The sequence below is a fragment of the Cyphellophora attinorum genome, assembly GCF_001299255.1.
Source record: "Cyphellophora attinorum strain CBS 131958 chromosome Unknown Contig22, whole genome shotgun sequence".
Lineage (NCBI taxonomy): Eukaryota > Fungi > Ascomycota > Eurotiomycetes > Chaetothyriales > Cyphellophoraceae > Cyphellophora > Cyphellophora attinorum.
This window is the reverse complement of record NW_017253250.1, coordinates 269609-296826: the sequence shown is the minus strand read 5'-3', so window position 1 is coordinate 296826 and position 27218 is coordinate 269609. Positions and strand designations below refer to the sequence as shown.

The window sequence follows — 27218 nt, the reverse complement described above, 5'->3', positions numbered from 1 at the left end:
TCGTGGTTGCCTCGCTGGGAAGCAAGAACTGCACCGCTCCAGGGAAGTCGCACACAATTATCGCAGTCCTTGGTAAGTTCTTCCCACTCAATGATACCTTCCACAGCAACGCACAACAAATGCATCCATATAGAAGACTTCAAGTCACAAAACTGGCGGCATTGTTTCTAAGACGCTGCTTTTGTATCCACGACAACCGCGGATCATCATCGCATGGATTCGGCTTGCCCGCTCAGACGTGCTTCAAACCACGCCAACCACTCAACCATGCTTGTACCTTTCGCTGACGAACCTTCTACTCAGTACGAGTGGTGTCCGCGTTGTATCTGGTCGGATTGCTTCGCGAGAGGCCCAGGACCGCCACAGAGTCTCAAGAACAAGTCCAGACCAGGTTGATACAGCGGCTTTCCGTGCCAAATTCTTCGTCGGCAGGTGCCCGCGCTTGCTGGACTAGCGCATCACGAACGGTAGCTGCCACTCATTGGCAACTATAACGACGTCACGAAAGCGTACGATTTCACGTTCTAGAAAGAAGTTCAAGGATCTGTCAATCATATTCGCTCTTACCAGAGCCCACGATTGAGCACTGTACAGTGGGAGGCTAGCTGAATTGTAAGATCTTGTTCTTATCGGCGCGCCGAACAGTCTGCATTGAGGCCAGCGGTGCACGAATAGGACACCCCAGGAGCGATGAATTACGGTCAGCCACACATGGACATGCATGGCGCACCGCATATGTCATCTGCACCGTCTTACTCGCATTCGGCACCAGCGCCCATGCAATATCCGCAGCAATATCAACATCAACCTGTGATGCCGCCAGGGCCTGCCCACTACGCACCGTCGCAGCCGTACAGTTATCCCTATCACAATGGCGTTACCTCGCCTCAATCTGCTGGAGGTCCTATGGGACACCACAATGGCCTTAGTCTGCCCGGTAAGCATGATATCCAGGGTCATCCATGACACGTAGCTAACCATGCCACAGCAATGGGCCCAGGTATGGGCGGGCCACAGGCATTCCCTCCACAAAGTGCACCCCCTCCCCAAGCCTATCCCTCCAATGTGCCGTTCGATTCTACTGGCCAAAATCCACCTCCGGGGATGAAGCCGCGTGTGACCGCAACATTGTGGGAAGACGAAGGAAGTCTATGCTTTCAAGTCGAGGCGAAGGGCGTTTGTGTGGCGCGAAGAGAAGGTAAGAACTACATCTGAAGGCAGTGATACTGGTTGACAACGATCAGACAATCATTTCATCAATGGGACAAAGCTTCTGAACGTTGCTGGCATGACCAGGGGTCGGAGAGACGGTATATTGAAGTCAGAAAAGACGAGACATGTGGTGAAGATTGGGCCAATGCACTTGAAGGGTGTTTGGTTAGTTTACCGACTGGCTGCTTGTTCACTTTGCTGATGTTTGCAGGATCCCTTTCGACAGAGCTCTGGATTTTGCGAATCGTGAAAAGATCACCGACATCTTGTACCCACTCTTTGTACACAACATCGGTGGCCTACTGTACAATCCAGAAAATGCGCCGCGAACTAATGCCGTAGTAGCCGCAACGACGGAGCGTCGACGTATGGACAGCATAGATGGCGGACGTCCCCCATCGTCTGGTGGCAGTGCGCCTTCACTTCACCATCATCATTCGATGTCCGGATCCATGCCATCGCAGGCGCCTCCAACACCACACTCCTTGGCGGCGAACGGTGCTGGTAGACCAGGTATTGACCGTGCTCACACTTTTCCCACTCCGCCAACTAGTGCTTCGAGTGTCATGGGTATGGGTAGCACTGGTAGCAGTTACGAATGGGGGCCGCAACATATGGCCAACGGTGTGAACGGAGCACAGCCGCTGTCGATCGATACCGGAATCAATGCACGATCTATGCCAACAACACCAGCAACCACGCCACCAACTCAGACCCAGGCGAACATGCAAGGCTACCAAGGCCAAGCAGGGTATGATAGCAAGCCTCCCTACAACACCACTCCTGGCTCCGCCTCTGGCTATCCACCGCACCCGGACGCTCGATATGGACACCCTTCCTCGTACACAAAGAGTGAGATGGGTCCGCCAACGGTGCCCTCCGCGCCTCTTGAGCCGCACGATGCCAGCCACGGTTCAGAACACCACGAAGGTTCCCATGCCGAGAACGGCTATCCTTCTGCCTATGGAGCGCCACGAGCTTACAGCTACAACCCAACCACTGAGCATCATCTGTCTCCAGAAGTCACTGGCTCGCCTCACCAGACGGTCTCTGGTCGCGGCACTCCTCGAACCATGGCTCCCACGCAAGCTGGCTGGCCTGGGCAAGATTATCGCACTCCGCCCCGTGGCAACAGCTCGAGCAACGTTTACAACGTTGTCGGCAACGGCACTAGTTCGAATGGTCCGAGCTCAGATGGCAACTATCCCAGCTCTGCCTATTCTGGTGGGGGCATGAAACGTGGACGGGAAGATGACGACCAAGACCGACCAGACAGCCGAGATTATGACTACAAACGACAAAAGACCGGACCAATGCGCCAAGAAAGTTTCGGTATGGCGCTCAATGCACCTCCTCACATGCAAGCTATCAAGAGCGGCGGTGGCCAACGCTAGCGGCCAGCATCATCACTGCGCTCCCCACCTTCGACGCAGACCGCCATGACGACTGATGAAACAACATCAAATAATGCCCGTGAAAATTTTGAAAAGACTTGAAGATCAAGGGGCGCCACTTCACGACACGATAAGATTTTACGCTCCTGTGTGAGAAAGCCACACGGTGACCAAAAACTGATTTTAACGACCTAATGACACGAATCTTTTTAGTTCGCAGGAGCGAGGATGGGATGGAAATGCGGGATAAACGAGGATGCGCGGGCAGACGGAACACCTGGAGGCGAGCGTTGTGCGGATCGGCCTGTACGCTGACAAGTCGACGCCCTCCGAATTTGCGTGGAACGAGCTACAGGCCCTTCATGTTCTCTTCTGCTTTTGCAATTCTACGAACTTCAGGAGCGCCGCATGAGACACGACAATTGTGAAACGGTAAAGGGAGGATGGAAATGGCTCTCACGAATACACGGAAGTAATGACTCTTCTGAAAAAGAAGATGTATGACTGGCAAACCTGCACCGGAAGCGTTGAACTTGTTTGATGATGAAGCCTACGGTTTCCCTTGCTTCGGGATCTCAGTTCCAGGTCGCTTCCGAGACAAGGCGCATTGTCCCTCGAGGATAAGGAACGACTGAGGAAGCAAGGGATGTTTGAGCCGGCAGTTCGTCTTCGGATAGACAAAAACGATGTCATTTTGGTGCAATCTGCTCCTACACGTTCGTGCGTAGAAATGGTTGAAACGGTCGAAACGAACCTTCCAAAGTTCTCCCTGATGCTACGTGTGAGAAGAGAGGTACTTGTTGGCATCTGCCGTAAGTGCCTGGCAAGACAACCTTGATGGTCGTACTCAAGCTATGATGAATTGCTCAACTATGGCAGCCAATATTAGCCCTAAGCCAAAAGGAGACGATCTGTGCAGACGAGGAACACAAGCTAGTTGCTATGTTGACCCCCCAGTCAGGAAGGCGTCTGGTCTCAGTGCGGGAATCTTTCGAGATGGTCTTGATGTGATGCGATGCGGATGCGGGGTAATAATTTGAAGAAGATAGCAAGCACGTGATTTCAATTTTGCTTGGCACACAGGCCGCACCTGCGGAAATCTCGACTGACTCTTGGCCACGACCACCTTGCGGTAGACCGGTCATCCATCTCTAGTTCATCGACAACCCGACCATCAATCTCTTCCGAGATTCAGTAAGATGTAAGTGCTATACCATATTCCTGATCACAGGACACCTTCGCAGCAAGTCCAATATCATCGAGACCCCCATCGAAGACCTCCTCGGCGTCATGACGTCCACGACCTTCACGACGGCCTCAATGCTGATTGTACTTGGAAAATAGGGTCAATCTCCGTACTCAGAAGCGCCTGGCGGCGTCCGTCGTCGGCTGCGGCAAGCGCAAGATCTGGCTGGACCCCAACGAGGTCAACGAGATCTCGAACGCCAACTCCCGACAGACTATCCGCAAGCTCGTCAGCGATGGCCTTATCATTCGCAAGCCCGTTGCTATGCACTCCCGCGCCCGCGCCAGAGCCCTCAACCAAGCCCGACGAATCGGCAGACATCGAGGATATGGTAAGAGAAAGGGTACTGCAGATGCTAGAATGCCTGCGTAAGTCGTGACAGAACGCCCGAGAGGATGAATTCTTGCTGACGGATAGATGTACAGTCAGGTTCTATGGATGAGACGTCTAAGAGTCCTCCGTCGGTTGTTGGTCAAGTACCGTGCCGCTGGCAAGATCGACAAACACCTCTATCACGAACTCTACCAACTCTCGAAGGGTAACACCTTCAAGCACAAGCGCGCTCTCGTTGAACACGTAAGCTTGGCTGCTATCACAATCAGAATATACCAACTTCTAACACATGATCACAGATCCACAAGGCCAAGGCCGAGAAGCAACGTGAGAGAATCCTCAAGGAGGAGATGGATGCCAAGCGTGCGAAGACCAAGGCTGCTCGTGAGAGACGACAGGAGCGTGTTACCCAGAAGCGCAATGCTCTTGCTGGTGAGGAAGAGGAGACCAAGGAGTAGATGTCTACGGGGTTGTTCGCGATGATGTCGGTATGCGGTGCTTCTACGGATTGCGCCAAATGGCTCTGCAGAGTTGCAAATCTGGATCTTCTTTCAAGCTAAGCACGAGACGTGCAGACAGCATGTGTTGTTGTGAACGGTTTCGACGACCCATGGCCGCAGCTGCAGTTGAAGCACGAGAGCGATGTGATCCTTTTGGATTCGAGAGCTGTCATGTCTCTAGCTTCTGATCACGATGAGGACAAGATTTTTGCACAATTTTCAAGCAAAGCCATGCGAATGTCACAACTTCCAGCAGGCTCGTTTGATTCAAGTCAATTTAATGCGTTGTGTTTGCTCGGCCCTTGAGGTCGGCCTCCTTCGCACAGCTCAGTTGTGACCAGAGACAGCAATGCCCAGAAGGCGGTCTATGATTAGCCGTTAAGCGCCACCTCGTTAGGCGAGTGACACTTGCCAGCCCACTATTGCCAACGCCCCTCATCGATCTGCTGTAGCATGATCAATCTCTCGAGTACATTCATTGTCATTTACCGATGACTGGAGTCCAGAAAAGGGCGATCATCAAAGTCGTAGCTCGAGCGCTTGCCTATCGTCAAGCTTAGGATCAATGCCGGAAGGGTCACACTGCATCCGTATTTTTCATGCCGGCAAAATACTAGTCCTTGAGCTGACCTTGGCTACCATCACTTCTACCAGCCAGCGCATCATCCCCTGCATAGTATGCAGGTTCAGATGTTCAGGGAGTGACGTTGACCGTTTAATGCTTGCATTTCTGTCTATAACGCTTCGCACTGCCGATATTTCCTCGGATGCTTGTACAAAGACTATTTACGAGCACCTTTGTCGCGTGCTCATTCGCGAAAGATCACAGGCCGGGCAGAACAGATCCGACCACTATCACGAGCCATAAGCACACAGTCAACACAGATGAACTGATGCTCGTCACCGCCACTGTCGTCAAGCAGACATCATAGGAGCTCAAGGGACGAACGATGTCGACCTCAACTGCGATACCATAGATTCGTGGTTGACTCAAACTCTACCTAACCACCATGAGCGACTGAATCAGCTACGTCGCGCATCAATCAAATGCGACGCAGGCAAGGCACTTGAACCCCCTCACCACCGTCCGGAGCACCTCTCCCGCCCAAATTCGTCACAGCGTGGTCATGTTCGGAAGCGGTGCCGGACTATGGGGAGGCCTTGGTAAGTCATATACTGTTTCATATCTCCTCAAACGTCCTCAGATCGTTCGGCAACGGTTCGCCGAAATTACCAAAGAGTCGGAAGGCCGTGCGTTCAACCTGACGAAGAACCTCGAGTTGTTTCACAAGGCTATGATTGTTCCGTCATCAAGAACAATGCGCGACTTAACAGTCTCTCATAAGGCAGAGTCATGGGTGCCGGCAGTCGAGGCTGCTCCAGGCAGTCATGGAGTTTGGCCTTGGACTGTTCTTGTCACTGTCGCTTCAGGAAGATCGCTCGTTCCAATTGCCCTCTCCGCTGCCCAAGCCTGTCATCTCTTTGCCACATACTCCTCCGGCATCACCATACCCTTTCCCGCATCCGTATGTGGCTGACTATGACAACACAGCATCGATCCCAACTGGCAATGCTCTCGACAAAGCACGAGCGCCGCCACCACGACCTCTGCCGCTGGACTTCCCGAATCATGTTCCCAAGTGCCAGCCAAGGCCACTCAGCCGAAAACGCATGTCGGCTCTACGGCAGGCCATACTCGCTTGAGGCGACCTACGGACAACAATGAGGCTGTCATCGAGCTGCTCAATTTGCACCTTATTCCTGATGTGCCAATAGATGATCTGGTCCCTGCTGACTTCTTGTCAAACCGGCCATATCCCTATGATGCCGAATTCGAGGATCTGCTCGCAGAGATCGGAATAGAGAATGAAGATGCGTTCCGGGAAGTACTTCGACAAGTGCCGAAGGAAGGTCGTTCGAAACCACGCATTACATACTCACGCAACTTCTATGGGAGCTTAGAGGATATGTCTCGATACATGGACTCGTCGGAGGACAACTACTTCGATGCCACAGATGACGATACGGATGCCGATGGAGACTCCAAGATGTCTGACATCGCAAACTCTACGGCAAAGAAAACGACGCCCATGTACAAAGGCCATCGTCTTGGAAATGCAGCACAAGTCCCTTCAGCGACTCGAAACGGGTTGGTACGCAATCTTCTGAAGATGGTCATTCACAAGTTCAACTGTCGTGATTACGACATCTCGATGAAAGAGCGTCTTCGGATCAGAGATGTGAATTTACCTCAAGGTCTTGTGATGTATCACTTCATGATAGGAAAGGTCCCTACTGATCGCGCGCTTGCTCGAGCTAGATATGTTGAAGGACCTGTGATGAGCGTCAGCATCCGGCACGAAAGCGTCTTCAACGATAAGCTGTATAGCGATCTCATGAAGACTCGGGAGAAGGCCGAAGTTGGCGACTGTTTGGGCGCAGAGGTCGACCTGCTTCGCGAGACTGGCGCGGCATTGGCGACAGCTTTGCAGCGTAATCGTGAGGGAAAGAAGAAGGATTCCGAGCACGACCGCGTCACTCAGGACTGGTGGTGGGCTCGAAATCCACGATGGGGTGGCGGTGAGATGAAATGGGGTATGCTTGCGAATGAGGTCTTCGAGGACGAAGATCCAAGCTGGAGTCCAGAGGAGTTCAGATTGCAGACGGAGAAGCGGGACAAGGCTCAAGATGAGATGAGGAAGATCGACGAGATTGCTAAGGGGAACGATCGACTGAGCGTTGAGGACATGATCGCCAAAAGTGAGAAGGCCGCCTCTCTATCTGGTGGTTCAGACGGTGCAAACCCACCAACGGGCTTGTCGGCCGAGCAAATTTCAAGCCGCATCTCAACGTTGACCCCGACCGAGAATGCGATTGGTGCAACCCCGGGGGCTGAGAACGACGAGAAGCCGCCGAAGAAGAAGAATCGCTTGACAGTACCGGTCTCGAGCTCGGACAACGCCACTGAGAAGACGTCGAGCTCTACAAACACATCCTCGCTAGCCGCCTACAACGACTCACAAACTCCTGCGAACACGGTCGACGGGATTGGCGACGCCACCCCACCAACGCCCACATCTCCAAGCGAAACGTCTTCGTCTCATTCGCTCTACTCACAGCAGCTCAGGAACGGGCCATCGAACCCGGCAATGACAACGACCAGAATCATGCCTAGACAGAGTATCAGCGCTAGTCGTACAGCGGAGACCAAGCGGAAAGAGGAAGGCGAGTTCAAAGATGGACGAAGACTCATGTATACAGCACCGATGAGGAGGAAGTGGTTTCAGCAATGGAAGATTGTCAAGCCGAACGTGAGTTCTTGGGATGAGAGAGTCGTTTGGAGACGAATTGGCTGTCCGGAGGCGATGAAAGATACGGCTGCGGATGAGCATAAGGACACAGCGGACGGCATTGTCGGCGGATCGCCGGCAGCAGACACTAAGCCGGCAACACCTGCGCCCACGGCTTTCGGCGACCAAGAACGTGAACGTTACGTTGCCGACGACTTCGACGAATTTTTCCAGCTTTCCTGCGTCAACCATCACGTCGCCCTCCTCAAAATTCGAGTCAGCAAGCGGTATCTGCACTGGCTGGAGACTGGGAGTCCAGAAGCATCCCATAGTCATCCAAGCACATCAACGACGGAGCACAATGACCCTGCATTGCAGAAGAATGGTCCGCCCACGAAGCAGAAAAAGAGTCGGGACGTCACAGAATCAGACATCCTCCAGCTGAAGCGCTCCAAGTACTACGACCTCCTGAGTGTAGGGGAGCGGGCGGAGTTCTTTGTGGGATTCTGGAGGGTCATGTGTTGGGTCATGAGCGACGAGACTAATGTGAAGGAGGAGCTGGAGAATGTGGCTGAGCAGCGTAACTCTAGTGGAGATGCCTGAGGGAAAGACGTGCAGGCACTCAGAGGAGGACAAGACAACTCGTGCAAAGTCATAGACCATAATGATAGTAGATACTGATAGCGCCTCAGATGTTATTGGTGTGTGCTCTAGGTTCGAGGGCTCGAATACGGTGGAAAGGTTTCAAGTCGCGCCGGCGGTCGACGATAAAGGAGCACAAGAAGACCAGTAGTAGTAATGGGTATGCTGTATGCGGACGGGAGTCCTTGCCGCGGACTACCGGCTCATCGAAAGCCTTTAAGATTACCCCACGAAATTGTGGGAGCCGAGGGATGGATAGACTTTACTTCCATGAAGACACACCACATCATGAAAGACCAGACCTTGGTTCGTTTTGTATTGATGAGGAAGTTGGCTGAGTGTTCCCAAGGCCTAGTGGGTCGGTACAGCCGTGCTGAAGCACTTTCCGAAATACTTTTAGTCATTTGACAGCAGTCCTGCCCACGGAACAGATCGTTGACCCGCTCAATCCCATTCCGCATACTTGAAGCTGGTGGCGAGGAGCAAAGACATCAGCATGGCAACAACTACGATGACGGCGACAGAGCCTGCAAAGGCGGGCACTCCAAGGCTGAAGGTCAAGCAGGTGAGTTCCGCCTGGGTTGTCGGCTCAGATGCCACTTCTCAGACCAACACAATGAATCGGCATGCCAATATCACGATGGAATACTGACAAGAGAATGCTCAAACTCCACAGCTATACACGTACCCCATTAAATCAATCCGCGGCATGTCCCTTCCCACGCTCCCCGCCACACCCCTAGGCTTCGCCCTCGATAGGCGCTTCATGCTGGTCTCCACCAAGATCGATCCTAAGACCGGTCTGTTCACCAACATGCACGTCTCAGGGTTCGAATCGATGTGCTTATTCACCACGCACATTCCCGACGCGGAGTCTTCGAAGCCGGTTTCTGAGCTGAGGCAGATTGAGGTGCGTTATGGGAAGTCTCACTCCTTCAAGGACTCGGCCAAGGAAGTTGGGAAGGAGAGCTTGCTGGTGCCGGTCGAGCCGGATGTTGAGGTGTTGAGGCTAGAGAGCGTGAAGGTTAGGATGCATCATTCGCCTACAAATGCGTGGGATATGGGTGAGAAGTACAACAAGTGGTTCACCGAGAGATTTGGGTTTGAGGTAAAGCTGCTATACCTAGGGACGAACAGGAGGAAGGTATTGGGAAATGTGGCTCCTGATGTGCACGCAAAGCAGAGAAGGGGCGAGTTGAAGCAATATGACGGGCTGAAGAACGCTGCAGACGAGGATGGTGCAGCCAGTGGTGGAGGATGGCTCGGTGGGCTGACTTCCGCGATCAAGTCGACTGTAAGCAGTGTCAGTGGTAGCATGGTCGGTGCAGGCGTAAGCAACGGAGAAGATGGTATCGACCAAGGTATCGGCTTCTCGGACGTGGCGCCATTCCTTGTCGTCAGCGCAACTTCTCACGCGAACGCGGCCAAGCGCTTCGAAAATCCAGAGGACATCGACATCTCCAAGTTCCGGCCGAACATTGTGGTCGAAGGTGCTGACGATGCATTCGAGGAGGATTATTGGGCAGAGTTGATGTTCAGCCCGAAGTCTGGTGGTGACGAGGCGAAGATTGTGCTGACCCAGAATTGTGCGCGTTGCAATTCTTTGAATGTCGACTACAAGACCGGCAAAGTAGCCGAAGGCGAGACGGGAAAGCTGCTCGCAACACTGTCGAAGGATCGCAGAGTCGATCCGGGAAGCAAATGGAGTCCGATCTTTGGAAAGTATGGGTTCCTCGCTGGGAAGGGCCCAGGGGCTGATGGGAGGCAAGCAGTCTTTAGTGTCGGTGATGAAGTCAAGGTTGTGAAACGCAACGACTCGGAGGGCAGGACTGCATGGGAGTGGCCTGGGCTTGGGACATATCCGAAAGACCTTTAGCGGTGTGGTGTGCGTCATGTTCTTGCTGTAGTGTCAGTGACGGAAAGGGGAGCTCGGTGGCCAACAGCATTTATATTCTTGCACTTGGTTTCAGTCAAAATCTTTGTGATCGGACTTTGACCACTTCTCTGAGCTGGACAAACGCAGACATTACTTGCGGTGGTTTGCGATGTGCTTTGTGTGATAAATTGCTGAGTTGGAAGCTCATACAATTGAGACTATACACGAGAAAAAGGGAGTCGACGAGACTGCACGTGATCTAGAATGATCTTAAGTGGTGCACGTACACGCACCATATGACGATCCGGCGGCCAGTCGCAACCAGCACGAAAGATCTTCACTTGGACAACGGCATTCAGATCACAGAGCGCAGAAGAATTGAAGTTTTATGACACCATGTTTGATTAACAGATCAACAACTAGCTCCAATCCCAGGTTCCATGCGTCATTCTCGACCAGCCAGATCACCTGCGAACACGTTCACTACCATTCGAACATCCCCAGACGCGACCAGATGCTGACTGTTTCCATATCGAGTCCTGGCCTGGAACCCCATCCCCAAGTATTTACAAGACACAAACATGTTTGTGGTATCTGCGCATTCGTGAAATCATCCCATCAAGGCGATCCCGGAATTTACAGGAGAAGAGCAGCAATGGCGGCAACACCGGCAAGAGCACCGCCAGCCATCTTGGAGGCAGAGCCAGTGTAGGCGGCGACAGGGGGCTTGGCAGTACCGGTAGCTATTCTCATGTTAGTGATCGTTCATTGTGTAGACAACTGAGCGACTTACGGGCAACAGGGACATCAGCCCAGCTGCTTGAAGCAGCAGTAGCATCAACTGGGACATCGGCCCAGCTGCCAGTGGAAGAAGCGGCAGCAGGGGTAGAGGAGGTTGGCTTGGCAGTGCAGACAGTTGATGTCTCGTACGAGACTTCAATGGTGATGGTGTAGGGGCCCTTGGTCAGGGTCTTGGACTCGCCAGCAGTGCAGCTGTCAGAGACTCCCTTGTGAACCCAAGCGGTGGGGGTCGAGCAGTAGGTGGTGATGGTGTCGGTGACAGTGGTGGTCACGGTTGGGGTGTAGTCAGCCCACGTAGCGAGGTGGTAGTGGTGGAGCTGGTGTCCTTCACTGGCTTGGTGGTTGAGCTGGTGTAGTCGGCCCAGGTGTAGCCCGTGGTGGTAGTGGTGGTGGTGGTCTTACCCTTGAGCGGGTCATCCTTCCACGGGTCGTAGCTGGTGGTGGTGGAGGTGGTGGTTGGCTTCACTGGGTAGTCGGCCCAGGTAGTTGAAGCAGAGGTGGTCGTGGTCGTGGTGGTAGCACCATCGACTGGGGCGTCGCTCCAAGCGGGCACGGCAAGAGCGCCGGCGGCAAAGGCGAGAGCAATGACGGACTTCATTTTGATCTTGTTGGGGTTGGTGGTTTTGGTTTTGGGAGGTTGAAGAGGATGGTGGGATTATTCGCGGATTTGGTTGAAAGAGTGGACGGTCGACGAGCGAGCCTGTTGTGCAACGAGTGACTGAGTTTGACTGTGAGTACTAAACTGAAGAGAAGAAAGAAGAGAGGTACGGCCTCCCGCAAGAGGAAGTAGATATATCAGCGCGCTCGCCGCTCACGACGACGGGAAATTGAGCAGCACTGCTAGCCCGGGTTTATGATGGTGGTGGTGATCAGGAGTCCAATCATATAGTCAGCATTCTGGCTCCATCTCGAGCCGCGGGCCCCTGAGTGGCTGCCCAGGACTCCACACACCAGATTGCCTGATTAGCTTACTCTCTATATCCAAGGCTTGTGTTGCAGTGATCGCACGCAGAGCGGCAGAAATAACAGCTTTCGGGGCGGAAACATCGTGAGATGAGTTCGGCGGAGGGCCAACATATCAATTTGTTGACCGGAAAGTTCGGCGCCAAAGAAATGCTATTCACGGTCTCAAAACCGGGGGATTCGTGGTGATGGTTTTTTGCGAAAGGAGCGGTCGCTTACCACGGATTCAGTGTGTTGTACACAGCCACATCTTGCTGACAGTGGCTGCCAATTCCTGTCAGTGGATGCTTCGATCTTCGCGTACCGTCCAAGGCATGGCTCTGCCGCTCCTGTTCCAGACGATTCTGTGCAGCGTACCCCTACAACTTTTCCCGAAAACTTCGGATCGGGAGAGCGAGTCCAAAGACCAGCACAGATGCATTTTACTCGGTTGAACGCTCCGTGCTGGGTAGTACAAACACACTCATCAGTTGTGGACCGAGTCGCCCGCTTCGGAGGATGACTGGAGCTCGTCATTTCGCCACTGTAGAACAGAGAGATTTGAGAGGATTCAGAGAAATCATCGAAATTGGCGAGGCGAACACGCTCCGACGCTATACTTGTTTCGGACACCCCTGAAGCTTATCTTGAAATCAGAGTCGCAACGGCACAGTGGTCGAGGCACTCATTATTAGATCAAACGTCCTGCGCTCGAGCGTCATCTGCATGGACTACGCACGATCCTCCGCAACGCTTTGAGAGACAAAGATCTTGAACGCCTCTGCATGGTCCATTGATTCGACTTTGCGCAAGCGCAGTGAGGACTAGACGTTCCGCCTCAAATTCGCTGCCCACCAATACTAAAGTCCCGATGGAAAGACTGGACTCGGGTGTCAGCTACGTGCATGGCATCTGAGTCAGACAGCATCGTCTGGCTGACGCATTTATGTCATAACATCAATGGCACAAACACGACAGTTGCGAGCGTTCTGCGCACTCTCGTCGATCCGTAGCATCTGTTCCTATGCCACAATCAGCACTGATGCCCTCTGGTCGGCTGCCGCGAACTCTCACGACTTCGATTCGATGTAGCGGTGGACTCTCTGTGATTGCAAGTATTGCTGCTTGGCTCTAGGCAAACGACTCGATGACCGAGCCACGGTTTTGGTGCCCATTCGGAATGCACATGATTGTTCGCGTACGTCGCTGTTGACGATCTTCCTGACATTTGGCTGCAGGTCTGTGCGACGGTCTCCTTGTGAATCATGACAGTGTTTTCAGTCTCCCCGACCGACGCCAATAGCTCTGGACAAGAGCGCCCATTATTGCTTCGCATTGATAGGGCACTTGCCCAATGTCGCAGAATGCTTCAATCTCCTCGTGGGTGAGCTCTTTTCATACCTCCTGACCACCTCTCATGCCCTTGATGTGGAGCTTCGTGGACGCAGGCCCAAGCCGACCGTGACCAAGTCCATTGGAACACCAGTAACGTACACGTTCTGAATCGCACCGAAGGATCTAATCACAAAACAAACTTCACCATGAACCATCACGACCCTGGGAAACCAATGACAGGACCATCTGAGCGCAGGCGATACACACAAGGCATACGATGGTCGTTTCCTGACGTGGAGGATCAGCCCTTGCCAATGATTTGGACTCGAATGGGTGAAGAACGGTGCCAAAAGCGCAGCGCAGCACTACCGGCCGGTTGCCTGTCGCAGCTGCGGTGATAGCGACAAAAAAATGTACAATCTGTGCAAATACTGCGAATCAACAATGTTCATCCGAGGCCGGCTCGGTAGGTGTGGAAGCCCTGCGGATGCTGATGCACCGCGAAATACTCTTCGATTCGGTATTGTGGGGATTGGGCGAAATTGAGTCACAGGGGGGTCTGGATCATGGGTGTTGCTCAGGCCAGATATTGACGCCCAATATTAGACACCAACAAATACCGCACGAGGCGGACGCTGTGGGCATAGCACATGGCGATGATTCAATATGTATCAAAGGAGGTCGATAGCATGGACTGGTCCTTGGAGCCAACGATACCGGAGCTGGTTTGGCCCCCCCTTAATCGGAACATGAAGGGTCCTGCTCGCCATGCGTAGAGAAAGTGCCATAGTCCGATCTGCGTGCGAAATGTTGTGAGACCTGCAATATGCTCAAGCAATGAATCATGAGCGTTTGCTCCGCGTGCCTGCACGACGTTGCCAGGCATTGTTAGAATCTTCGCACGTTGTACACGAATCTCGATGCTACGGTTGGAAGCTGATGGCCCGAAGCCAACGACACATCAAGCCAGGTCGCATGCGCTGTCATACGGCAGGGTAGTTGTCTTTCGGGCGGATGGTCGTGGTGAGCCACAGCCAGTATTCCGGAATCTTCAGCGCAGTTCTGAATATTGTGATGACCAACAGGCGCTTGGTTGGCGGTTGGAGAAAACTTGGAAACGTACGACCCCTGAAGTCCGCCCGGACGAATCGACATAGAAAACTTAAAAGCCATGCCAGCACAACACGCCGCTCCGCTGTGCATTCAGGCAACCAAAGTCCAACATCGGTGTGAATCTTCCGACGTGACAAGTGCTGAAGTCTGTGTGGTGTCGGTGCTTCGACTCTTTGGCAAGTTCCCACCGTACATAAAGTCCTTGGCTGTAATCGCCGAGAGCGAGGTCTAGAAGGAGGATGGTGTACGACTCGCCGAGCTCAGGTACAGACCGGTACTGTATTGTCTTCATTAGCTAATCGAAGAGAACCCGTCCGCCTCAGAATAGGCCGCTGGGCGCCAAGTAGGATGTATTTGGCTTTCGTGGCCCCAACGATACCTGCTGTCATGGCGCGATTCATATCCTAAAAGGGATGAGATCCAGCCGATTTCCGCACTTGCAGCCTCGCTTACGAGAGTCTGTCTAGCGGAGGGTAAATACCCGTTTCTGTTCCAACCGGTGTTTCTGAAAGGCATGGGCCAAGATGGCGACTATATCTGGAGTCCCACGTTCCAAGGTTGTTATATGGGACGGATATGCCCCATCACCTGAGAAGACTGCCCGCTGTCGTCGACGGTAGCGCTACACAAATGACAAGAAGTTCTCCCGAAGCCCTTTCATGACGCGTTTTCCACTCCGGGGTTTCTCGACGCGATGGTCAACTCAGCGGGTAAGGTAAGAGGATGTAGTACGTGTCGGCGTAGGAAGAAAAAGGTCTGTCCCTTCTTCTTTTCAGCGTTGGTGAAGCTGACGTTGAGCCAGTGCTCCCTGGAACAACCAATCTGTCTCCGGTGCCGGAAAGCTGGAATCGAATGCGGCGGCTACAGGGTGCCGATAGTCTTCGTCAACACGACTGCAACCGCCAAAGGCGTGATTGTCGCCCGCGAGAGACCGAACGTCGCATTAAGACACTCGTTCAATCTGGCCGCCTATGAGGAACAGTATTTGAGCTTGTTCTGGAACATTTACCTGCCTAACGGCAGCCCTTGCGGCAACAAGCTAGCAGGACCATATCCGATTGGCAGCTGGATCAACATCGCGAAGGAGTTGTCATGCTACAATGACGCAGCGAGAAAGTCGTTGCTGGCAGTATGTATGACCGTTGTTGGGCAAAGGGAGAAGCAGCAATGGATGATTCACGAATCACTTCAGCTGTACACTAATGCGTTGGACGAGGTACGGACGGCATTGAGCAGTAGCCCGACTGATTCCGACGACGCAATGCTTGTTGCCTCAAGAGCACTCGCAGCATACGAGCTCCTTGGGAGCTTAGATGAGGTTCGTGCTGTCCACGTGTCCAGAGCAAGAAGCTGGCACAGTCACAACCAGGGCCAAGGAGCTATCATGACACGACGCCGTCCTGAGGAGTATATGTTTGGTCGGGCGCACCAGCTTTTCGCAGATAGTCGCGTGCAATTGGCGCTTGCGTCGTTCATGAACAAGAAACGATGCTTCCTGGCGGAGCCTGAATGGGTTCATATACCATGGACCTACATTCCCAAGACCGCCAAAGACTACATGCTGGATGCAATGATTCAGATCCCAGCTATGATGGAAGACCTGGAGCTTTGGACGAGGGATGACGACTTTGACGCCGCCTTGCGTCTCCGCAAAGCATACATTGTCGTACGCAAGGACCTTGAAACCTGGGAACAGGAACAGCTTCCTGCTGAAGAGCTTAAGGACCTTCGAACGCGACTGTCCGACACGCCGACCCCAACAGACATGGTAGCTGCACAGCTGGTGTCATGCTTTTGGACGTTGAAACTCATCACTAACAACATTATGCATGTGGCTTGCCTCACATCGCCCGAGCTGAAAGCTGAACCCGAGTGGACCGAGTCGTTTTCGACGACCGCGCAGAATGAGTTGTGTAAGAAGATAGCCGAGGTGGTGGGAGTCTTGCTTCATCCGGCTTCTGGCGTGTTCTGGGGTCAATATGCGATGTGTCCAGTGGCGATCTCCTTACTTTACTTGACTACAACACAACAGCTTCGATCGGAGACTGCGGATCGATTACTGGGCAGCTTCTCGGAGCAAATAAATCCTGACGCTCTGATAAGATTTGTGCTAGGGGTCTTGAAAGAATGGCCCGGCATGCGGGTCAGCTCGTTGCCGATCCTAGGGAAGGCAGAGGCGAAAAAGGAGGAGCAGCAAGAAAGGCCGACCTACGTCTCGGTTTGAGGCGTCATTCGATCGCTGGGGGCTAGTCTTCGCAGTGGCTAGCCATGGACGCTTTTTGGCGGCGAACTAGTTAACAGTCACTGCAACTCAGCACTTCATGAAGAGTGAGTATGGAAGGTTGTAGAACATTCGACCAATTAGACTCGGGCAAGTCCTTCAGCTTGAGCTCGCAGTTTCGTTATTCAATGATCGACGACGAATTATCGGAGAATGAACGCCTCCTGGTTGCCTCGTCAATATCAAGAACTTCAGCACGTCAATTGCAATATTACCACTTCACCGTTGACAGCCGGTGGAGCCGTTGCCCCACTCCTCGCTGCTGCCTGGCGCCGTCGACTTATAAATACCCAGCTCCCTCCCACCCGCAATCGTTTTTTCTTCTCTCCAGCCGGTCAACCCCCTCGCCCTCCCGGTCACATTGACTTGGGCAACCCAGGCCTCTACAGTCACAGCTCTCTAACTTCAGTCTGTTGCTGCTTCGGTAGATACCAGTCATGAACTAAATTCCGACTCAGTGTAACCAACGATGCGCTGCTCTTTCGACATTGGGAGGCCTCTGATTCTTGAACCTTCCACTATTTGGCCTACGCACAATTTCGACGTCGACCAGCATGTCGGGTTTCTTCATGGATCGTTCTTTCCGCAACCAAGGTAAGACATTCTCCTCCAAACGTTGTCCGCAAGCGTTGACGATCAATAGCAGGTTATCATTTTCGACGCACAATCAGGAGAACGCCAAGCTTTTCGACTTGCTCTTCATCCACTTTGTTCACAGTCAAACCGGATCTCATACATTGAGCGACCACAACACAATCTCATTTGCGCCGACCTCGGCTTCTGTTGAGCGTGGACCGCCATCATGGAAGAAGAATCATAGTGGCTTTCGGAAGGCGATGTTCCCAGCTAGCTCTAGGTATCGACACCCTCTCTCTGCGCAATTCTTCCCGCCTTCGCTCTCGCTTTGCGCAAGCTTCCGTCTACGCATGACAAGCCGATAGTGGCTTAATCTGCCTTGATGGACCAGAACGATGAGAGCACGATACAACGTCTTCGGTCTGCAGCAAAGCATTCGCCATATTAATGCTGCAGACCCATTGCCTTCGCTATCGCAACTTGCGAAGCTGCCGTCGACGCATGGCAAGCCGACAGTGGCTCTATCGCCCTGATGGACTAAGGCGATGACGAGACACGGCACATCATTTCTGGAATACAGCACGGCGTCCGCCCTGACCAACATTCAAATCCTCACCACTATCGCTATCAAAGCTTCCGCTGACGCATGAAAAAGCAATGGAGGTTTATCTGCCTGACGGAGCATGGCGATAGTGAGAGCCTGATACGTCGACTTCAGTCTATGGCAAGGTCTACGCCTCAATTGCCGCAGCACATTCTCGCCGCGTTCGCTTTCGTTGACCCGATAGAGCCGATAGTGGCTCAAGGCCCAACAAAGCAAGGCAACAATGAAGGCATAACACACGATCTCCAGTTTGGCGCACGACATTTATCTCATTGGCGCAGCACACTTCGATCGCTTTCGCATCCATTGACGCAATAGAGCCGATAGAGGCTTGAAGCCTGATGGAACGAAGTGATAAAATCTGAAGAACATACCGCAAGCCAGCCATTTCGCAGCCAGGAATCCACTTTATAGCCGGAGCATTCTTTTATCGCCTTCGCTACTGCACTTACACTGCCGCTGATATTCATGTGCTAAAGTCGTTATCACCTTGGATATCGAAGCGATGAGAAAAGAGCATGGCGCAGATCAAGCATTTCGCCACCAATACGCCGCAGACCTAGGAGCGTGGCGTCAATATCTCTCAAGGGTCGTTGGATTATCGCGACTGCTTCTCTTTTATCCATATGGCAGCCGAACGACATGAAGCCTTAAATTTGGCATCTGCGATTCAAGGAGTCCGTCTCAGCTTTTCCTCGTGGCACGGGTCGACCTCGTCTACTTGGATTACCGCTTACGACACAACAACATCCAAGCATGCGGTCGACATCTCCTTTCTCGGCAAGACACCCATCGACTGCGCAGAGTAGGGAAGATCAACCTCGTGCAGCCTACATCGACGCACACGCCATCAATCGAAGTGGACCGCAACTATCCGTATAGGATTTATGTTGTGCCTGCTCAGAGATGGTAACGCGATTCGGGGAGTCTGCTAGGGACACTGACTGTGCTCGCCACACATCGAGAAGCTCTTCCAGCCTTTGACGCCTCGATCAAGTTGAGACCCGATTCGACCACACTTCATCAGCATAGAGTCCTCCTCGTCGATAGAAGAATATGGAACTTTGAGCAAAACTAGTGTCTGAACAGCCCTTCGAAGAATACAGCACCATGACCTACATTCACCGCCACTCAACTCAATGGGGAGGTTGCGCGTATCACAGGCGAGGCCGCGGTGATGCTGAAGTTGACGCAGCTCAAACACAATGACGGAATGTGGTTGCCTGGCTTCAGCCACCAATGCAAGGCCTGCGTGACTTACTGAGAGAATCTCAAGTTGCTACCGCCGTTGACGCGACTCGCCTCCGATAGTGGAACCGAGCTGCCTGATGACGGCACCAACAAGAATGCACGGTGGCGTCTGCTGGGCAAGCTTACTTACATGGCAGTATCATTTATCTGGTGCCCTCCCCGACGATACTGCGACCCGTTTCGGCTATATCAAGCATAAGGTGTGTCGGATGATCCATGGAAGAAATCCTCAAGGTGGAAGAATGGTGGCGGGACGTGCATCTGAGCGCTAGCTTGTCACATGCGAACATACTCATTCTGCAAAGCGTACACGAGTGATTGAGACAATCAAGCGCATCATCGTCCTTGCAGGTTATCGGCGAAACGCCTCGCGCAACAAGATCGACGACAGTTTCCTTCGCCTTCAGGTCGTCGCTACGCACAAACTCTCACCGTGAGCAACGCATCAATACCCCGAGAAGCTGCGGCGTTCAGAAGGTTGTACAGCTTCGGAGGACTCTGCCGGACTCGAATCTCGCCATCGACGCCTCGCCACGCAGTTCCCGAGCCGTACATCACTTGAGCTACTCGCCCGTTCCATGTGGTTCACGTTCGAACCGACAACATCAGAGAAGAACAAATTATGGACCCGTGCTGCCAGAGTCCTCCCTGCGCCTACGAACGGTGTCAATACCGGGGCCACGATCCCTAAACCCCGACCGCAACTAGCTCGAACGTTGCACCAAAACCCCGATGTCGATTCCGAGCAGTCGCACAGTGCCGCATGTTCAGGTTGAGTACGTAGCAAGCCAAACATAAGCAGACGCAGTGACGGTGCTCACTACCGAGGGACTCAAGTCGACGAGCCCGCTGAGGCGAAGATTGCAGACCTTCAGCTGACAAGCTTACGCAAGCAAATTCCTTAGCAGCATCAAGATTCGAGAGGTGTTCTCATCGACGGTCTCCATCTCATCAATTTCGCCATCCACGCGAGGTCATTATTGTTCGTCAGGTTTTCAGTGATTGAATGGCAGAAATGGCGGTGGGCCAGACGGCATCTGGTGTTGAACGCGGCAAGCCTGGGAGGGCGCTGGAGGGCGAACATACTGTCACCGGTCACGTCGGTGGTTTTGGATGAGGCTCCCTTGAGCATTGAACACTAGGAATGACTTATCGAGCAGTATTACCCAGGGCGGGCGCTGTAGAGATGTCGACAACTGCGGCTCAATTGAGAATTGGGACGAAGTCCGCATCGTGCTTCTTAAATTGCAGCTGTCAATAGGAAGGACGCAGATCGAAGGGTACAGGTAGTCTCCGGACGAGAGAAATTTGGGAATTATCCACTGCTTCAAGTTTTTCTCGAACGGTCGCGAGTGGTCAACGAGGCGTAGCATGAATGGACAGTAGGTAGTCATGTAGTACTTGAGGACTTTCGGCAGCCGCGGCGACCTGCTCCTTCCTGATCGTCGCCGTCGCGGGCTTTCCCGATCGGGTACTTCGGTCTTGGCATTTTGGTATGTAGGCCACCAACATCGCGAGAACTTGCTAGCTGCCCCTGTCCCATAAATTCCGAATCCACAGCCTCCTTCCAAAGTATACCCATGGCCTATCTATGCATTCAAAGTCTGGGGTGTCGCACGGATCTCATGATGACCGCTTTGAGCGACCATATCCGGTCAGGTCTTGGCATAGGTGAAAATTGTGCTACGCTGATTTCCGCCAACCCACAACCGGTGCTCGGGGTCCTGTGGGCATGTTTTGATGCCTGTGAGACTTGAAGCTTGGCCGGACGCTGTCTTGCGGCTGCAAAAAGCACGAAACGGCTAGTTTTAGCCACCTTCACCCCGACCTCATTCCTGGCTCTTTACAGCTCTGAGGACTTGTTTCTGGACCAAAAAGAAAGAAGAAAAAGAGAAAACAACTCGTGGACGACCCCGGAGTCGAACCGGGCACCGCTCCCAGGTTTCTAGGTCGTTTGAAGACCTATTTTTGCTAAGGGAGAATCATACCGACTTGGGAACTGGTTAGAATGAATGCAGCGAAAGGTATTGAGAAGAACTCACTAGACCAGACGCCCTTGTGGTGATTGTTGAAGCAAAATTTGAAGTGACACAAATATATACGCTCATCAAGAGGTGGGATGGGCTTGATTTTCGGGCGTTGTTGTTCCCGCCTCAGCCCGCGAAAGAATTGCCCCGAGAATGACTCATCCACTTTCGAGATTCAAATCTACCACAAGCATTTGCTGTCATCTCTCTACCTACGATTCAGCATCACCGAAGAATCACCATGCCCACCGCGACAGACTCTTCGGAGCGTCCTCTAACGACCCTACCATTTCCACCGCTCACTGCCACTCATATTCTCAACTGCTCCTTCCACTCTTGGTACCCAAAACTACGCCAAGTCTCGCCCAAAGCCCGAGTCATCCCTCTCACAGACCCATTTCTGGACTATCTCCGTGCCGACGGCATCGTCCTCCCACCAGACGTCCGGCGCGATGATGACAGCGGCTACTCGGATGACGAGGATGAGATGGACCCCGCCGCCGACTGGCGAGATCTCCACGACGAAATAGTCGCCACAGTCAAAGAACTAGGCAAAGCCGTACCCAAACTAAACTGGTCCGCCCCGAAAGACGCCACCTGGATCGCCACGACGAACGACATGGAGTGCAGGTCAGCCAATGATATTTACCTGCTATTGAAGTCTAGCGACTTCGTCACCCACGATCTCGAGCACGCTCTAGAAGGCTGCATCGACACAGCACCCATCCCCTACCACCTAGCACTACGGAAATCATTCGTCCTCAATCCAGCCCTAGAATTCCGCTGCTTCGTTCGCGACCGCCGCTTGATCGCCGTCTCACAGCGCGAGATGAATCACTTCGATTTTCTGTCTACCCTACGAGAGTCCTTTAAAGCCAAGATCGAGGACTTCCTCGAAGACCACCTCCTCCCCAATTTCCCCGACCCAGACTTTGTCTTCGACGTCTACATCCCGCCACCCCATGAGAAAGTCTGGCTAATCGACATCAACCCGTGGGCACAACGCACCGATCCATTGCTATTCTCGTGGCTGGAATTGTTGACGATGCCGGTGCCGGATGATGACGATGCGGAGACGGAAGAGGAGATCTTTGATCCGGAGTTCAGATTAGTGGCAAGGGACGACCCTGAGGCCAACCTTGCGAGTGCAAAGTACAGTGCGCACAAGCTGCCAAGGGAAGTGGTGGATGCGGGTATGACGCCCAGTGCGATGAAGGATATGATGGAAGAGTGGAAGAAGGTTATGGATAAGGGTGGTCAGGATGGGGAGAGTGATGAAGAGGATGACTGAAGGACACCGACTCGACAACGCGGTCCCATGCGGTCTACGAGACAGCCGGAGACAGATCGAGTCGCACTACGTGTCAGGTCACTATGTACAGTACCGGGAGTTCTGACGGCTTATGGCTACGAAATGGTGTACATGGTAGGCAGAGATACGCCGCGCCGGGTGATAAGAGAGGGATGTAATGTTAGAAATCCGCAGAAGCCAGCAGAGAACAATGGCTCACGACGAAATGCCAAGACCCTCACAGACTATCCCCAAAATGGACATCTGTATTCGACATGACATCGCGTGCACAACTACCACTTGGACCTATATCTGAGCCTCAACATAGCGCGTCGCACGCGTCGATGCATTTGATAACGCGTCATGGCCTCCGAAGAGACCCTCATATCCTTTGCGCCCGTCACACCCGCCCATAAATTTGCCTGGCGCGCTCTTCGCGGCTTCGTGTACGGCTCGCCCGAGTCGCCCGAAATTGACAACAACTTGGTCCCGGGCAGTGTGGGTTCCGGCAAGGAGAACGCTCGTCCAGTATCACCATCGCTGAAGAAGATCATCCTCGAAGGCATCCCAACTCTAGCGAGTCCGCAGAAGCGCAAGCGCAGTGATGCTGCACCAGCAGCGCCGCAGCTCTCACCAACAAAGTCGATCCTGCGCACGCCTGGTGGCGCGCCGACACCGCGAGCTAAGAGCCTGAGGGATGTGAATGTCAAGTTCAAGAGTGTCAGCCCTGAGGTGATGGCGGTGAAGCAGAGAAATGCTACTGCGCCTGTGCTGGGCAAGGTGGATGTGGTGTCGCTAGAGAAGGAGATTGACGAGCTTCAGCAGGAGCTTGAGGCATCGATCGACGGTGGGAAGAAGAATACAGCGCCAGACCAAGCACATGTGGTGTCGAAGAAGGTCAGGAAGACCAGCAAACAGACAACAGTCTCGGACATAATGCCTGCCACAGCGCACGATCCGGAACGAGAGGCCTATCAACGTAGAACGGAGATGGAGGTCAAGCAGATACTGCGGCACCAGAAGAAGATCAAGGACTACGCGAAGCGGGCGGATGAGCAGAATGTCATCCTGAAGGGTATGGTCGCGGAGTTGAAGGCAGAGAATGCACGACTGAAGGCCAGACTAGAGGAGAAGGAGCGAATACCTGTGAACGGAGGCAATAGCGGTGGCCCGACGAAGGAAGCCACCACCGATGTTTCAGATCGCGGTAGCAGACGAGACAGGAAGGCACCGCTTGGGGCTCGAGTTCATGCAGATCAGGCAGCGGATGCTTTGTCGAGGACCGAGGCATTCAAGCGGTCATTGCGTGGCCAGGAAGCCATAGCCCCGGAGGCTAGTACAGACAGCGCATCTCTCCCCCATCGGCCCAAAACCACTACCTTGGATACCGACAGCGCATCCAGGCGACGAAGGAGACCGAGCATCCACGTTCACGAAGATCCAAAGCCTATACAGTCAAGGCCCGACGACAAAGGCAATCAGCAAGTGCACACCACCAGATCCGACAATCGAGATGATGCAGGCAGGGAACCTGCAACACGGCCAGCATCCCCAGTCAATCGCAGTGTCTCGATCCGCAGTACAGACAGACCGCGAGTCCGCAGTCGCAACTCACCTCCTTCCCTCACAGTCCTCCTCAGCGAACAGCTCGAGCAACCTGCTGAGCCGCCTCGTCCATCTGCGAGAAATTGCAGCAGCAGACAACCATCGACGTCCATTCCCAAGACCAGCGCTTCCGGCACTACAATCGATGCTTCCGATCGACCATCCATAGAAGTGGCTGATTCCTTGCACGCTGTCCAACCATTGGACCAGCCATCTACTGCTACCAGAGTCGCCGCTGTTACAACACTAGCGCCCGACCGCGCCACAGCAGCGCGTCTGCGTCTGGAGAAACGGCGCGAGCGGGCTCGATTGGGGCTTGTGGGTAATGGGACGAGTTTGGCTTTTGCTGGGATGTTCACTGGAGCAGATCATGGTCGAGAGAAACAATCGGCTCTGGAGGAGAGCGCTGTGGACTGGGCTGGGCTGTGACAGTCTTGACGTTAGATGAATTCCAATCAGATCAGTTGGCATTCCCAGTGCGATTGTGTTTCCAGCAGATTTTGTACCTCAGATCAAGATCATCATCGCACGTTGCAGATGAGGAGATGCCAATGTGTTCTTCAGAAATATTGAGATCTTTGTTGCTCGTTTGCTCGCTACGGTCCAGCTGGACTGTGGGTATATTTATGAAATGGTCGCTCACTCGCTCACTTGCTTGCAAGGCTCTATCTGACGCTCGCTCCGCTGAGGCCTTCTCAACTCATCATTCGCGTCAATCCAACTGATCTCAACCCAAACTCTCCTCGAAAGCCCCACTCCCCGTACCCGTCGAAGTTGACGAAGTCTGCACGCCTTGATCACGACTCGGCGTAGTGAACCTCATCGCCTGCGCATCGCTCTCGGCTCGCTGTTCCTGTTCTCGTTTTTTCTTTTTCAGTGCTTCCTTCTTCTTCTCCGCTTCTTCGCGCTCGCGTGTTTTGATGGAGGAGTAGTTCAAGGCATTGATTATCATGACTGGAGGCAGAGCTGTTAAAACGGAACGACTCAAGGGAATGAGAAGGAGGACGTACAAGCACAAATCGCAATAGCAGTAGCAGCCCTTCGAGTCAGGATCCAGCGGAGACCCTCCGCCTCGCTCTTCGCCTCAGAGTTGAGCAAGATGGTAATCTTGTGATTCAGTCCTTGGATCTTGCTATCGATTTGCCGCTTCTGCTCCTCGAGACCCAATTTGCGGTCGTTGAACATGCCCTTCAGCTCCTCGCGCATGGTCGCTAGATCCTGCGTGACTTTCTGGTTCAGCAGGTCGGACTCATGCTGCAATGTTGCCCGATGTGAGCGCTGCTTGAGCATTTCGGAATGCCGTGCGGTCTGCAAAGTGGTCCGTAGTTCAGAGCAGGCGGCGCGGAAAAGGTACGCTTCGTTCTCGGTGTCGGATTTGGAGACCAGGCCTTCTTTCGCGACGTCCAGGTTGATGGCGAGCATGAGGCGGATGGCTTTCATCAGGGTCACGGACTGCTCAGGTCCGTAGGCCTTCTCGGTAGCAAGCTGCTGGACAAGACTGTAGGTATCGAAATGGTGCTCGTAGGGAGAGGCTTCGAGGTGCGGGTGCCGAGAGTGGGAGTTCTCGCCTTTCAGTTCTGACGGGGAGGGTATGGAGAGGACCATGTCGAGCTCCTTGTGGCCGAGAGGCTCGCCATCGAGGACGGGCTCGGCTTTGAGGGCGTAGTCCGAGTCGCCGCCTTTGCGCATCGTGCGGTGCTCGACATCTTCGTGGACGGGATTGCTGTCCGGGTCTTCTTTGTGCTCCTTCTTGGTGGGTTCGGGGACTTCTTGAGGGAACTTGAGATCGTCCGGCTTGTCTGGTGGCGGGAGATTGCTGTTAGCTGCTGGCCCGTAGCGCGAGGAGTAGGTCTCCTGCCGTCGGCGGGTAGTGGTTTTCAGGCTGCGATTCTGTTGGGGTGGAGGCTTTCGTAGAGATTGGTATGTCCTGGGCGCGCAAGATCTGATGGCGCGGAAAAGGCTCGCATATGAGAACACGGGCCTCGTCGCCGCCATATCTGATCGGCGCAGTGATGATCGACGTATCTGCAAGGACAGTTGAGTACACCAAGCTGGCGCAAATGTGTGGAGGGCACGTGTTTGCGGCATGCTCGCCGGAAGATGACCGATGTCATTCTACATCCTCACGTGACCTTGTCATCTGCCGAGACTCGGTCGTTCAAGTTCCCTCGACGCCCTTTGCTCTCAGCCATCCTTGCCGAAGTCATCACACATCCCATTCGTTTGTGCTTCCCTCTCTGCAGTCGCTCTGACTCATTGGGGCACGTCCGGCATCAATGGGACGAGTTTCGAGATTCGGTCGCTACCACATCGAGTCGCTAAGCTTCTCATGAGCAGCATTCCGCCAGTTGTGGCTGGTCGGTCAGTCACGCCGTGCACGATCACTTGGCCATCTGCATTCAAGGACAGAATAGGTAAGAAGTGCTGAAGTGAGACAGCACGGACGTCTCGTGGTCGTTGGCGTCGGTAAACGCGTGCAGCATCGACTTGGCCATGACCCCTTCTTCGAGTCCATCCTGGCAGCCACACAACCGGCGGTCTGCACCTACACACGCTTTTCCCTACGCAATTTTAACTGCCAGTGCCAATCAGTCGATAAATGCAAATGCCAGCAAAGTGACTGAGACCTTGCAAGACTCCGAACGATGAAGTTTGCCGAGACCATGAAGCACTCCGGCGATTCCAATGATCACTGCTGATATGAACAGCTTGAACAATAACACTAACAATAGTACGTCGTTCGTTTGAAGCCAGCACTCTACCACAGATGCTGTGTTTGTAAGCCTTGACCGTCACTTTCTTATTCCCCTGTTCACTGTGCCTGTCAGGACATTGACAGCTGACAGCATAGGTCAGTCATTTTCCCTAGACTCAGCTGATGCATTTCACGGGTAAGTGT

The 27218-nt window shown here is 53.4% G+C and overlaps 8 protein-coding genes across 8 annotated transcripts; 6 read left to right on the top strand and 2 right to left on the bottom strand.

Moving 5' to 3' along the window:
• Nucleotides 1–690: 690 nt before the first annotated feature.
• AB675_181 (Cell pattern formation-associated protein stuA) lies at nucleotides 691–2606 on the top strand (the record flags this gene model as incomplete). The annotated part of the gene is made up of 4 exons (XM_018141739.1): nucleotides 691–937; nucleotides 989–1198; nucleotides 1245–1377; nucleotides 1424–2606. The coding sequence occupies 4 exons, from the start codon at nucleotides 691–693 to the stop codon at nucleotides 2604–2606; spliced, it is 1773 nt and encodes a 590-aa protein (XP_017997700.1).
• A 3468-nt stretch (nucleotides 2607–6074) lies between these two features.
• On the top strand, nucleotides 6075–8578 carry AB675_179 (uncharacterized protein; the record flags this gene model as incomplete). Its single annotated transcript, XM_018141718.1, has 2 exons — nucleotides 6075–6211; nucleotides 6238–8578. The coding sequence occupies 2 exons, from the start codon at nucleotides 6075–6077 to the stop codon at nucleotides 8576–8578; spliced, it is 2478 nt and encodes an 825-aa protein (XP_017997758.1).
• Nucleotides 8579–9113: 535 nt separating this feature from the next.
• Nucleotides 9114–10493, top strand: AB675_178 (Mitochondrial amidoxime-reducing component 1; the record flags this gene model as incomplete). The annotated part of the gene is made up of 2 exons (XM_018141707.1): nucleotides 9114–9182; nucleotides 9294–10493. The coding sequence occupies 2 exons, from the start codon at nucleotides 9114–9116 to the stop codon at nucleotides 10491–10493; spliced, it is 1269 nt and encodes a 422-aa protein (XP_017997622.1).
• A 636-nt stretch (nucleotides 10494–11129) lies between these two features.
• AB675_177 (uncharacterized protein) lies at nucleotides 11130–11892 on the bottom strand (the record flags this gene model as incomplete). Its single annotated transcript, XM_018141696.1, has 3 exons — nucleotides 11130–11236; nucleotides 11287–11486; nucleotides 11567–11892. 3 exons carry the CDS (start codon nucleotides 11890–11892, stop codon nucleotides 11130–11132), a joined length of 633 nt encoding a protein of 210 aa, XP_017997623.1.
• A 3486-nt stretch (nucleotides 11893–15378) lies between these two features.
• Nucleotides 15379–16908, top strand: AB675_176 (uncharacterized protein; the record flags this gene model as incomplete). Its single annotated transcript, XM_018141685.1, has 3 exons — nucleotides 15379–15399; nucleotides 15487–16002; nucleotides 16054–16908. 3 exons carry the CDS (start codon nucleotides 15379–15381, stop codon nucleotides 16906–16908), a joined length of 1392 nt encoding a protein of 463 aa, XP_017997715.1.
• Nucleotides 16909–21664: 4756 nt separating this feature from the next.
• AB675_175 (uncharacterized protein) lies at nucleotides 21665–22714 on the top strand (the record flags this gene model as incomplete). The annotated part of the gene is made up of 1 exon (XM_018141674.1): nucleotides 21665–22714. One exon carries the CDS (start codon nucleotides 21665–21667, stop codon nucleotides 22712–22714), a length of 1050 nt encoding a protein of 349 aa, XP_017997740.1.
• A 363-nt stretch (nucleotides 22715–23077) lies between these two features.
• Nucleotides 23078–24748, top strand: AB675_174 (uncharacterized protein; the record flags this gene model as incomplete). The annotated part of the gene is made up of 1 exon (XM_018141663.1): nucleotides 23078–24748. One exon carries the CDS (start codon nucleotides 23078–23080, stop codon nucleotides 24746–24748), a length of 1671 nt encoding a protein of 556 aa, XP_017997678.1.
• Nucleotides 24749–25046: 298 nt separating this feature from the next.
• On the bottom strand, nucleotides 25047–26314 carry AB675_173 (uncharacterized protein; the record flags this gene model as incomplete). The annotated part of the gene is made up of 2 exons (XM_018141652.1): nucleotides 25047–25273; nucleotides 25330–26314. 2 exons carry the CDS (start codon nucleotides 26312–26314, stop codon nucleotides 25047–25049), a joined length of 1212 nt encoding a protein of 403 aa, XP_017997697.1.
• Nucleotides 26315–27218: the final 904 nt, after the last annotated feature.